At 36.3% G+C, this 12,941-nt stretch overlaps 1 protein-coding gene across 1 annotated transcript in view; it reads left to right on the plus strand.

Moving 5' to 3' along the window:
* Positions 1-12,941, plus strand: part of DPY19L1 (dpy-19 like C-mannosyltransferase 1) — a 95,674-nt gene that overhangs the window by 38,087 nt on the left and 44,646 nt on the right. The window contains exons 8-9 of the mRNA XM_060156862.1: positions 8,431-8,522; positions 11,959-12,058. Of these exons, the coding sequence (XP_060012845.1) occupies positions 8,431-8,522; positions 11,959-12,058 (192 nt within the window). The remainder of the gene's footprint in view (positions 1-8,430; positions 8,523-11,958; positions 12,059-12,941) is intronic.

Consider the following 12,941-nt stretch of genomic DNA (forward strand, 5'->3'; position numbering starts at 1 on the left):
GAAGCACAGATCTGTGAGAATGACCTAAGAGATAGGAAATAACTGCTTAACAATGGAAGAAAGGAACATTGAGGGTTCACAATGAGATGTTGAGAGGAAAGGGACTGTTGTAAATTTTGAAGCCAAGGCACAGTTTTAAATACTACTGTCTTTAAGCAGAAATATTCTCAGTGTAAATTAGAGGTTATTAATTCCTGATCTTACATTTTTCTAATAATTTTGATACTCATGTAGCATGAACATCATTCTTGACAAAGTCTTTTCAGTTTTTAACAATGAAATTCAGACAATTCAGTTCATTTTTCAGGTTGAGAGGGTTTTTTTTGATACTTTTTAGCTACTTGGTACACTGAAACATGCTTAGGGAACACATTCCACTTAGGAAAAGGTAAACTAAATGAGATTAGAATTAGAATTGTGGTTTTACTGAATTAGTCAAGTAGATAATTGTATTTATATCAGTAACTATAGCTTTAGAGTAGAAAAGTAACCATTTTGAGTAATGACATTAAAATTTAGAACATAAACTGCAGTTTTGGGTAAAATAATCTTGAGAACTCAAGTAACTAAAATCTATTTTATTATAATTTTATATTTATTTTGGTTTTCAGATTGTACGATTTTCAGACCCTTGTTTTCTTCTGATTTTTAAAAATGTTGCCTAAAGTACATAGTTTTTATAAGGGGGGAAGCATCTACTCTGATAGTACCTATTAATGCATTTAGTGAACTTTTCCGGAGAGTCAGTGTTTGCTTCACGGGAATTTCTAGCCAGTTTCTAATTGGTACCCTTCTTTCTTAGAAGAGTTATTTAAATCATGTGAGTGAGTGGTTTATGTGCCAGAAAATAGTTGTGAATTGTTACCTGCTTTTTTCTATTTCCATTATTTAGTTTGCTCTGTACTTGAGTCTAAGATAGTGTAAGATGTACTTTTTAAAATATTTTTTTCTCAGATGATTTTACAAGGGAAAATATTTGCTTTAATAAAAGAACTGCAAATTATGTAGTGTAAATGATTAATCAAATTATTTAAAACAGAAATGTAAAACCTTCAAATCTAAAAAGTGTGAAAACACAGTAAAGGAGCTATTAATTGCTCATAGTAATTATCAATAATATTGAGGTTATATATTTCATAATAAAAATTATGCAGATGTTTTCACTTATCAAGCTTTTTAATTAAATGTTGATTCTGTCCCTATTGAGAATTATTGCTAAGATGAAAGCTAACAATTTTGCTTAGCTTTTAAAGCATTTAGATGGGTACATTAAAAAAAAAACTAAATGCAATATTTTTCTGCAATTTTTTTTTTTTTTTTTGCGGTACGTGGGCCTCTCACTGTTGTGGCCTCTCCCATTGCGGAGCACAGGCTCCGGACGCACAGGCTCAGCGGCCATGGCTCACGGGCCTAGCCGCTCTGCGGCATGTGGGATCTTCCCAGACCGGGGCACGAACCTGTGTCCCCTGCATCGGGAGGCGGATTCTCAACCACTGCACCACCAGGGAAGCCCTTTTTCTGCAATTTTTGACTGTTAATTTCTTTTCCTTCCTCCCTCCCTCCCTTGCTTTCCTTTCTAATGATGGTAAGGTTTTGGCCAGGATATTTATTCTGAGTCTTCTGTTTATTCAACTCAATTAAAACAACATATACTGAGGTCCTACTGTATGTCAGGACTTGTAGATGCTGGGAATGTGTCAGTTAGTAAAACAAAGACCCCTGTCCTTGTGGATAATCATGTGAAGGTGGGACAATCTTCTGCTTAAGGTGGGGGAGTACTGGTTTATTTGGGGAGAAGCAAGGAGGCCATTATGGAAGAGCAGAGAGTGGAAGGGATAAGGCCAACAGTGAAAGACGGGAGGTGGTGTGTGGAAGGAGCCAATTCTGTAGTCTTGTCAGTCATTGTAAAATTCATTTGGAGCATGTGGAAAGGCCATGGAGGGTTACCTGCAGAAGAGGGACATGATTTAAATATTTTTTACATTAATTTGGACTATAGTGTAAGTGCAAGATGTGTTATTCAGGCTATTGAGTGGTGTGCCTATTTGTGAAACTTACAGTAACTCCAAAAGTCCAAAAACAGAGAGTGTGCTAGTCTTAGCTGGAAATGAATCTGTTGATGTAGATTTGAAAACTAGCTTCTAATATAGTAGAAAACTATCCTGCAGTATCTTTCGTGACCTGGCCCTTTCTGCGTCTCACTACTCCAGGGCATTTTCTTTTTGCCTCAGTCCTGCTGTCCTTCCTTCCTCTAGTTCCCAGAAAGGACTGTTCCTTTTCCTTCCTCAGGGCCTTTGCACATGCTCTTTCCTAGCCCTGCATACTTCCCTCCCCCTGTATCTCCTAATCTGTGCCTAGGGCCTTTGCACATGCTGTTTCCTAGCCCTGCATACTTCCCTCCCCCTGTATCTCCTAATCTGTGCCTAGTTAACTCTTAGTCATCTTTAATAACTGGATGTTTTAGTTTGGGTTTCAGTGGTGTTCTTCATTTCTTCCTGCAGATCTGGGTTTTCATCTGGTATAATTTCTCTTTAGTCTAAGAACTTTATTTAGCATTGTGGTGAAGATCTGCTGCCCATAAGTTCTCTTAGCTTTTGCCTTTCTAAAAACATCCTTATTTTGCCTTCATTTTTTTAAAGTGTATTTTTGCTGGATAAGAATTCTGGATTGAAAGCTTTATCTTTAAGCACTTTAAGTGTCATTGTTTTGTGTTCTGGCTTCCATTGTTTCATAAGTCATCTGTCACTCTTATTATTGTTGTCCTGAATGTAATGTGTATCTTCTGTGGTGGTTTGAAGCTTTGTTTTTTTTCTTTTTTTTTTTTTGTCGTTGTTTTAAAATTTAATTAATTATATTTTTGGCTGTGTTGGATCTTCGTTGCTGCATGCAGGCTTTCTTTCTCTAGTTGCCGTGAGCAGGGGGCTACTCTTCGTTGTGGTGCACGGGCTTCTTATTGCGGTGGCTTCTCTTGTTGTGGAGCATGGGCTCCAGGTGCACGGGCTTCAGTAGTTGTGGCTCACGGGCTCTACAGCGCAGGCTCAGTAGTTGTGGCTCACAGGCTGAGTTGCTTCACGGCATGTGGGATTTTCCCTGACTAGGGATCGAACCCATGTCCCCTGCATTGGCAGGCATATTCCTAAACAATGCACCACCAGGGAAGTCCTTAAAGCTTTGTTTTTTTTTGTTTTTTTTTTTGAATTTAAATATTTTTTTTTTTTTTACATCTTTATTGGGGTATAAAGCTTTGTTTTTATATTTGATTTTTATTGGTTTGATGGTGATGAACTTAAATTTGGTCTTTTTTGTATGTATCCTGCTTAAGTTTCACTGAACATCTTTGTTCCGTGGGTTTTTTTTTTTAATTTAAATCAGTTTTTGGAAACCTTTTAGCATATATCTTTTCTTCAAATATTTTGTCTTCCCCATTCTCTCTCTTATTGTCTTTGAGGATTCTCATTCCATGTATGTTCAACTTTTGATGTTATCCCATAGGTTTTTGATACTCTCTTCATTTTTTTTTTTAATTTTCATTTTTTCTCTCTTTGTCTCTATTTGGATATATTATTTTGCCATATCCCTGAGTTCATTGGTATTTTATTCTGATATTCAGTCTGCTTTAATGCCCATCCAGTGACTTGTTTATTTTAGATATTATAAATTTCAATTTTAGAATTTCATTGTTTTCCTGAGCTTCCATTTCTCTGTTGAAAATTTTTGTCTGTTTACCCATTCTGTCCATCTTTTTTTGTAAATTTTTAAACCTAATTATTATAGTTTAAATTTAAAGTCCTTATCTGCTAATTCCAACATTCACATTATCTGTGGATTTAACTAGAATTTACCTTTTGATTGTGGGTTATATTTTTGTATTTTGCATGTCTCATAGATTTCTCTTTTATGCAAGACATTTTGTATAAAAGAATGATAAAGCCTGAACTAGATAATTGTTTTTGCTTGTTTTTTTCCCAGAGAGGGATTATCTTTTCCTGTGTCAGGTATGTAGGGTAAGGGCCTGAGCAATTTGATCCCACCATGAGTCTTGCTAAGCTGGGCAGGGCTGTGGTTTTAATTTGTTTTAGTTTACCTCCAGTTTCAAATGAATTAAGGAGATTTCTGCTCTGTGGCTCAATCTCCAGTTTCTCAGATGCTCAGCCCAGGGCATGATCTCTTTGATCTTACCAGCAATTGAATCTGGAGGGGGTGAAGTTTTAGCTTTTTAGTTTCAGTCCATCACTGGATTCGACTTCAGCAAGTTCCTGGAAGCTAAGCACTGTGTGAGATTGTGACTTCTCTCTGCTTCCTCCCTGTTCTTCACTGCTTCTTCACCCCAATCTGAATATCCAATTAACTTAGTACTGTTTGTTGAAAAGACCATTCTTTTTCCATTGAATTGTAGTGGTGCTTTTGTCATTAATCAAGTAACTGTATATTTGTAGATTTGTTTTTAGACTCTCAAATCTGTTCTATTTTTCTATTTATCTTTAAGCCAGTATCACACTATCTTAAATATTGTAACTTTAAAAGTTTGATATCTGGTAGTAAAAAGTCTCCAACTCTGTTCTCCGGTGTTGCTTTAGCTAGTCCAGGTTTTTGTATTTCCATATAAATTTTAGAATCAGCTTTCCATGATTCCTCCTTCCCCCAGTAGATTTACAACCTGCTAGGACTTTAGTTATGATTGCCTTGATCTCTAGATCAATTTAGGGAGAAGTGACATTCTAAATATATCAGATCTTCCCATCTATAAACATAGGTATTCTTTCATTTATATCAATCTTCTTCAATTTCTTTCAGCAATGTTTTATGTCTTGCAAATTTTTTATTAGATTAATTCCTAACAAATGTGTGTGTGTGTGTGTGTGTGTGTGTGTGTGTGTATTTTTGGGAGGGAGGGGTACTATTCTCTGCCCTTTTGATATGTCCTCAGTGTTCTTTCAACACTTACTTTCTTGCACAAAAAGGTGTTTCAAGATCACCTCGTACTGTCTTGCCCCCAGATGTGGAATCAGCTATTTTCCAAGGAATCTTGGATCCTGTTAGTGGAAAATGGTAACTAGAGACCACAAGTGGGGTGCTTGATGCGCTTATTACTGCTTGGATGTAATGACTTTTAGGCCCTTTTAGCAAAAATCATTAATTCATACTGATTCCTCCAATAATTCTAATCTAGTAATCTAGTAGTATAAACCCTGCCTTCTCCCACTCCATATTCGTATCTCCTCCCTCCCCACAATCTAAATGTATTTACTTACTTGCTTTATTCTGTAATATACACAAAATAGTTTCAGAATTAATACATTACGATTACCAATAACAAACCTACTAAGTAAGGTTTAAGATTTCTTTGCTGTTGTTTTTTTTCCTAAGATTATATTCTACTAAGAGGGTACAGAGTTCAAAAGTAAAACAGCTCAAAATATACCTAGATTATTTTTGCTTCTCTGTTACGTTACCATTTAATACAGTTAGAATCATTTGTTTCAGTTTATATTTATACCGCCTTTGTATCTTGACAAATACCTTCATACTGTATACAGAATTCTGATTATGTTGATAACCTTGAGAAGTTTAGTTTACAACCACATGGTAAGATGGTAGAGTTGATATTGATAACATCTTGTCAGCTTTTTATATTTTAAATAAGTAAGGAATGGTCAGGTTGCGTCATTGCTATAAAGGATAGAGTCATGAAGATGTAATTTATTGCTTATCCAACAAAGCTGACTGATTTCACAGAAGTTCTGTACAAACTTTATGGTAGGATATGGTGATATCCTAGAAGTTCAGAGATAAAAAAGGTTTTCATAGAACCAGTAGAAATTCTTTATTAAGATGGTAAAGCTTACTAATAACAATTATACATCACTGAAACATTAATTTTCGTGTGAGCCAAAATTGTATTACAAATTCAAATTGTAACTGACTGGTTATTTGGGCAGCATGTCAGTACATGGTATAGAAAGAGGCAAACTCCAAGAAAGCTACCTGACTTATTATCAAGGTGCAGTCCCATCAGCCTCACAAAGCCCATGCCAAGCTAAGGGTCTACCTAAACAATGGGGCTGCCCTAAGTAACATCAGATGGAAGATGTTCAAACGATAGCTGTTGCACCTAGCGTTATTATGGTTGACATCTGGATAGCTGAATCCTTAAACCTACACCATTCTCAGAAAAAGAGTAGCCAAACCCATGGTGGTCAGAAATCTTTTTTGGAATCGCTTGTAAGTATAGTGTTTACAGCAATATTATAGCTAACATAGCAGTGCAGCAGTCAGAGGTGGGATAATTTGTTTTAAACCCAAACATTATACCAACAAGTTACAATTGATCCTACAAAGGTTAACTCTAGTTAAAACTCTTGAACAAGCCTTAAACATGATCTGTTTGATACTAACTATAACTTATAATTGACTAGTCAGTTCTATTCCTATTTTTAAATTGTGAAGAGAAATCAATTAGATTATGCTAGATCTCTAAGAGTGTAAGTAAACTATTTGAAAGTAGAGGTTGAAAAATGAAGCTGTTTATTGCTAAAATTCTTCATTTTTGATTCTTGAGTAGATGATTAAAAAATTCAGCCTTCACCAAGCAGAAAATAGGTTAAAAGCCTGTTGTCATCAATATCTAGGCAGTGTTATGTTGCAGTATTATTCAGTGCTATGAAGTGTGTGCTGAAAATTATTTAGTGGATGATGACAATTAAAACAGTGTAAGATTTTTTATTGAGTTTACTTTCACAATTAAAGAATTTCTTATTCTTTGTCAGAGTATAGAATACATTTGTGTAACCCTTTTTGAAGCAGTTCACGTGTGTATATTTCCTCCTTTCATTCTTACATTTGAACCTATAAAGAGAACGATAGATTTTTATTTTCTATTTAAAATTATAGTTAAATAAAAAATATTTATTTGTTGAAACTTAAGGTATGATTAAAACAAATCTGTTTACTATTCTCATATTATATGGTGTCATCTGGAACAGAATTATGTTAGTACCAGATCTAGTAAAGCACCCTGTGTTATTGGAGAAACAATAAGAAGCACTTTCACATACATATGAATTCATTCACTCTTAACTTTTTAGAAGGAGAAAACCTTGCTTTTTGTTACTAATTTATAATTGAGCCTTCTTATCCTTACTTTACAGAGGATGTAATCGAGTTTTAGCAAACTGAGTTACTCCTGCTATTAAGAGAAATGAATTTCTAAGAGATGACAACATAGTTGTATTTGGTAACAAAATAAATATGGGTGAACAGTCTGTATGAAGAAAGTTTTCAAATTGTGTATTACATAGTTTAAATATTTTCTTATTCGTTTTTGCATAGAGATTGGTAGCCTTATGAATTTTATATATCTCTACTGTCAATCATACTGAAATCTCTAGTTAATCTAATAAACTAACAGATTTTTTACTTTGCATTTCAGTAAAAACAAATATACATTTTTAAAGACTTTTTCAATCTTTTCATATTCTCTTGTATGTACAGTTCATTTATAAATAGATATTTATGTTAATTTTGTAGAGAATGGTGAGTTTTGGTAAAAAAAGAGGAATAAATTGGCTCAAACTTTCTGTAGCAGTAGAAGAAATAACTAATAGTCTGAGGTAGAGCTAAAATAAAGGAAAGACTTATTTCCACTGTGGTCTTTGTAATACTACATAGTCTCTAAAGTAGCCCTGCTTGACGTGAAAGATGTAATGATTTCTTCTAGTGTGACGAGCTTAGTAGTAGTAATATCAAATTGTTTACATTTAATCCAGTACAGTTTTCTTTAAATTGAAAGATGGACTTATTAATATATTTAGTATATATGCAGAAACATGATGGAGTCTCATACTGGGATACTACATTATTTAATTAAGTCTAAAGTAAGCTTTTCAGAAAGGTTGATACTTAACTATTTTAGGACTTCTGTGATTTTATTTGATCCCCTGTGCCGCTTTTAAATGTTTTGCAGCCCAGGGTGGCTTGGGCAAAGAAGTAAAAACAAAGATGGAGTGCTCCTTTTAAGCAGCATTGTCAGTAAAAATACTAACAGTGATGACCACAGGGAGTTTTAAAATATTGGTTATGGAGAGTTTTGCTGAAATTCACGTGAAAGAAGACAAACTATAGTTCATTTTCAAAACCAGTTCAAATGTATTTTTACTTTTGGCAGAACATTTTCTTGCTGGTGCTTTCCCTACTTTCCTTTTAGGCTACAGTTGAAGTTTTTTAGGACTTCGTTGTTGACAGTTCATGATGTTACTGTTGCTCAAGAGCTTATGCCATGTGTATCTTCCAGTTTTGCTGTTGGTAGAAAAGTTAGTAGCTTGTTTTCCAGCACACCATTAAGTTGTAGAAAAAACTTCATAGCAGCTTTCGCTTGGTGTTTCTTACTCAACAATTTTAGCAAAGATACATACACTATGAATTTTTTTTCAGTGTACCCGTGTGATGTGGACACCTCCTCTCCGCGAAAGCTTCTCATATCCATTCCTTGTACTTCAGACGCTGCTTGTGACTCATATTCTCAGGTAACTTTGTCTTATCTTTAGTAGTTGTTGTTTGTTTGTTTTGCATTGAATAACTTAAGCTAGAATTTTTTAAACTTCCAGTATAAAAAGTGTAATAAAATAATTAAGTTGATGCAGTTGCTAGGTTGAATTCATAAAGGGGTTTTAAGAGTTTAACTTCAGGGGCTTCCCAGGTGGCACAGTGGTTGAGAGTCCGCCTGCTGATGCAGGGGATACGGGTTCGTGCCCCGGTCCGGGAAGATCCCACATGCTGCGGAGTGGCTGAGCCCGTGAGCCATGGCCGCTGAGCCTGTGCGTCCGGAGCCTGTGCTCCGCAACGGGAGAGGCCACAACAGTGAGAGGCCCTCGTACCGCAAAAAAAAAAAAAAAAAAAAAAGTATAACTTCAAAATATTTACTACCCAAAACATTTTCTTGATCTGCCTTTTAGTCTTCTTTCCTTTAATTAGTGGTCCACAGGTACTGCTCGAGGAGCAGCAAATCTGCTTCCACTTCTTCTGCAATCTCTACTTTCCCAAGCCATTTTCTGCCACCACCGCAGCCTCCCAAAAAAAGGAGGGAAAGCTGGTGGCAGTAGGGTGTATCCCATAAGCTATAGCCCTTCAAAGCAAAGAACGGTTCATAGAATAGGTGTGGTCAGGTACATTAATACACGTAGTTCTTTTCTGTGTTTGTTTAGCATCCCTGAGAATTGGATAGTAGGGGTAGAAAGAAACCACATGAGTAGACAAAGGTATGCTAGGATAATTCCTGCTAGAAACTCAGGATTGGATTGAGCCCTCCCATGTTTCTCACTACAAGAGTGGAGAGAGTTGGACCGAGAACATTTCCCTCCCCTCGTTATTGACAGATATTGAATTTAGATTGATGCTGCCTTGTTTCAGAGGGTGAAGATAAAACAAAACGGGGTCTATGAAAGAACAGAACAGAGCATGATGAAAATCTGAAGATGACCCAGACTAAGAACTCCTTTCAGTGATCTGCAGAATTCAGGAGACCTGGTTGAAGTCTGTTACATCAAGCCCTTTGAATGATCTATTTCCTGTGATGATCTCAACAGGAACAGAGCCATTACATGGCTTTGTCTCTTATGTAGGGTTTTTAGACCAGCCTTTCACAGAATGTGGGATGGGTGGCAGCTTTTATATTAGCTTTTAAAGTCTCTGCAACTCCAGCCTGATTGCTGTCCCTTAAATTCCTCTTTTATTATGAAAATTAGAACTTTTTTAGCATCTTCACATAAGATGAACTCTGAATTCATAACCTTTAGTTCTGGGGCACTTTGATAGAGGTTTCCTTCTCAAACACTTCAGGAGGAAGTGTTGTGCCGTATGAGTGTCTGATTCATCACTGCACATGCTGTGTTTCCACATCCGCGTTCTTGATCTTGGCTTTTTTCTCCAATACAATACAATACTGTATTCTCCAATACAGTATTTTCTCCAATACAGTGGACTGCCCATCAATCTCTACTTTCTGCTTTTGTTCTGCCTCTGCTTCTGTCTTCAATCCAGTGATGGCAAACTTTTGATTCTTCCCATATTCCCTTGCTGATGTGCTGTGATCTGAGCAGCTGTGTACGGTGCTGCTCCACCTGCTAAGGGTTGCTTCCTTTAATCCATCCCGAGGGGTGTACTGTAGAAGGTTCTGCTACTTTGCTATTGCTGCTGTAACAAGTCACCACAAACAGATTTATCATGTTACATCTTACAGTTCTGTAACTCAGAAATCCTAAGATAGGGGTGTCGGCAGGGCTGCACTTCTGGAGAGTCTAAGGAAGAACCAGTTTTCTTGCCTTTTTTCGCTTCTAGAGGACTGCTTGCATTCCTTGACCTGTGGCCCCCTCTATCTTCAAAGCTAGCAATGGTGGATTGAGTTCTTAGCAGTCATTTTACTCCAACCTTCTTTGACTTTAAGGACCCTTGTGATTACATTGGGCCCCCCTGGATAATCCAGGATAATCTCCCTATTTGAAGATCAGCTGATTGGTAACCTTAATTCCCCTTTGCCATGTAGTGGGCCTCTTTGGAGGCTATTATTCTACTGACCACAGTGGAGCTACTCCAACTCCTGTTTCTTGGCTTCAGGGACTGCGTTCTGTTAGGTTCTTTTGTCTTGTTTTTCAGGTGCTTTTGTGGTAAGCTCTTTATGTTTTCTTTAGCCTCCTAATCATTGTCATTTCAGCCTCATCCACCTCCTCATTCTTGTCTTTACTTTTGGTTTTTATAAAAAAGTGTTAGGTAAGGGAATTTCCTTCCTTCAAGGGCTTTTATCATTCTCCTTGTTTTTCTCTAGTTGACATCTTCCTTCTGCTTTCTTGGCAACTGCAGTCCTTTTTGCTGGGGAAAAGCACATCCTCCTTTCCTAGAGTTGTGGTAAACTTCTTACCTTTCTTCTGAAGGATGACAGCCTAATTTCTAGTGGTCTTTTAAGTCTTCTGATATTTCATCTTTATTACTGAATTCTCTCTCTTTGGTAGAGCAGCCATTTCCTCTAGTTCTCGGTTTCCACCTAGAGTTGACATCCCGTGATGTGGGGCGGTGGAGAGGTGAATGCCTTGAGTGAGCCAGGAAGAAGCTGAGCAATGTTCATGTGGGCTGCAGGTACTAAGGATACTGTTATAAAGCTAGAATAGACTTTTCCTAATGCTAAACATCATTTACAAATAAGGTTAGAAAGATATTTTATCCTAACAAATTGGTTTTGTCCAATTTTGAATTTTAAATATTTTTAGAAATTCAGTTTTGTATAAATCACCTAATAACAGCCACAGTGAAGATGTTAGGCATGTTGGGGGCTTCACAGTGGTTCACTGATTTAGGAGAAAAGTACTTCTTAAAACTAGCACGAGAGAATCACCTCACCCTCCTAAAAATCCCTTGCATACAAGTCAGGACCAAAGCAAAGCCTCTGAATGTGACTCCAGAAGGGCTCCTGCCATTGCCTCTTTTCTGTGTCCTACCTGTGCAGGACCCAACTTTTATCCCATATCCGCCACAAAACCTCCCTCAGCTGCCCAACCTGTATCCTGAATACTTGCTTGCTTGTCTGCAGAATACGTAGCACTTAGAATCTGCTACTTCTGTGATTTTTTCATAGACATCGTTTGTCTCTCCAAATGAATCTATTGAATGCAGCTTTAAATACGTTTGGTTATGAATTCACCAAAATATAGTTTGAAAAATCTCAATGGATACACTGACCTAGGTGCTCTCTCTCTCCTTGGAAAGCTTTATTTTTTACAGTTATATTGGGGATTTACTTTTCACAGGAAATTGTTGTAATTGAGTGTCAGGAGGTATAATTTCTAATCCACTGGTTCATTATATATCTGGTTTATGTTATAACCAGATCATGTTTAGAGATTCTAATTTGCAGTGGTTTGGAGCCATGCTAGAATATCTTCTGGTTAAACTTACTTATTTTATCTTTTTAAGGGCTACAAAACTTTACAGAGGAAGCTTGATTGCACTCTGCATTTCCAATGTGTTTTTTATGCTTCCATGGCAGTTTGCTCAGTTTGTACTTCTTACTCAGGTAAGGTGCTTACATTTTTAAAACGAATTAAGCTTAGTGAGCTTGATTATGAGAACTCATTTGTCTAAAATTACAGAACTGAGATGTTATATGATTCTAAGTCCTAAAAAGCTTTTTTAGTCCATATTTTGAAAGAAATTTTGGGGTAGGGAAATATATGATTTACTTATTAATGGGTGTTAATTATTTACTTACTAGTAGAATGCATTTATTGAACTCAAGTTTATAAGAATGCTTATCTTTTTTCAAAATGCAAAATGTTAGTTTGCTTAAAAGAGAACTAGTGTTATAACATTAAGTATTTCTCTTAAGGAGACTGTAGTATTTATCTTAAGTAAAATGTTTTTGTGAATAACTGGACTTTCTTACACATAGGATAAATACACATAGGATAACATAGGAAAAATAGCTAAACAATTTATGTTTTATATAACTCCCTTACCAGCCTGTAATATATTTATCATCTTTCCACGTACTCTGTCTGTCTCTTTCCCTTCAGATAGAGGTCTATAAAGCAAGGTAAAGGTCGCTTATTGAGAGAGGGAGTAAAATGTGTGCTCATTTCTCCCTGCCACCACTGTTTCTACTTCTTTCTTATACTGGCCATGTTCATATTCATATAAAGCAGTATAAGAGTCGCTTTTTAATGTTCTTTGAGATGTCTTGCTTGAGAAATGAAGTCAGACCTGGATTTGTGTCCTAACTCTATTCACTGGCTGCTTGAGTTGGACAAACTGCATAACTTTTCTTAGTTTCAGTTGTCTCATGAAGTAGAGAAAATGAAAGACCCTACTGTATTGGGTTGCGTTTAGGATCAGATGGAGTCATGTATGTAAGAGTCTTAACACATTACCTGCTACTTAAGACATCAAGTTTGCTGCTT

Source organism: Lagenorhynchus albirostris, chromosome 8, assembly GCF_949774975.1.
Source record: "Lagenorhynchus albirostris chromosome 8, mLagAlb1.1, whole genome shotgun sequence".
Taxonomy (NCBI): Eukaryota; Metazoa; Chordata; class Mammalia; order Artiodactyla; family Delphinidae; genus Lagenorhynchus; species Lagenorhynchus albirostris.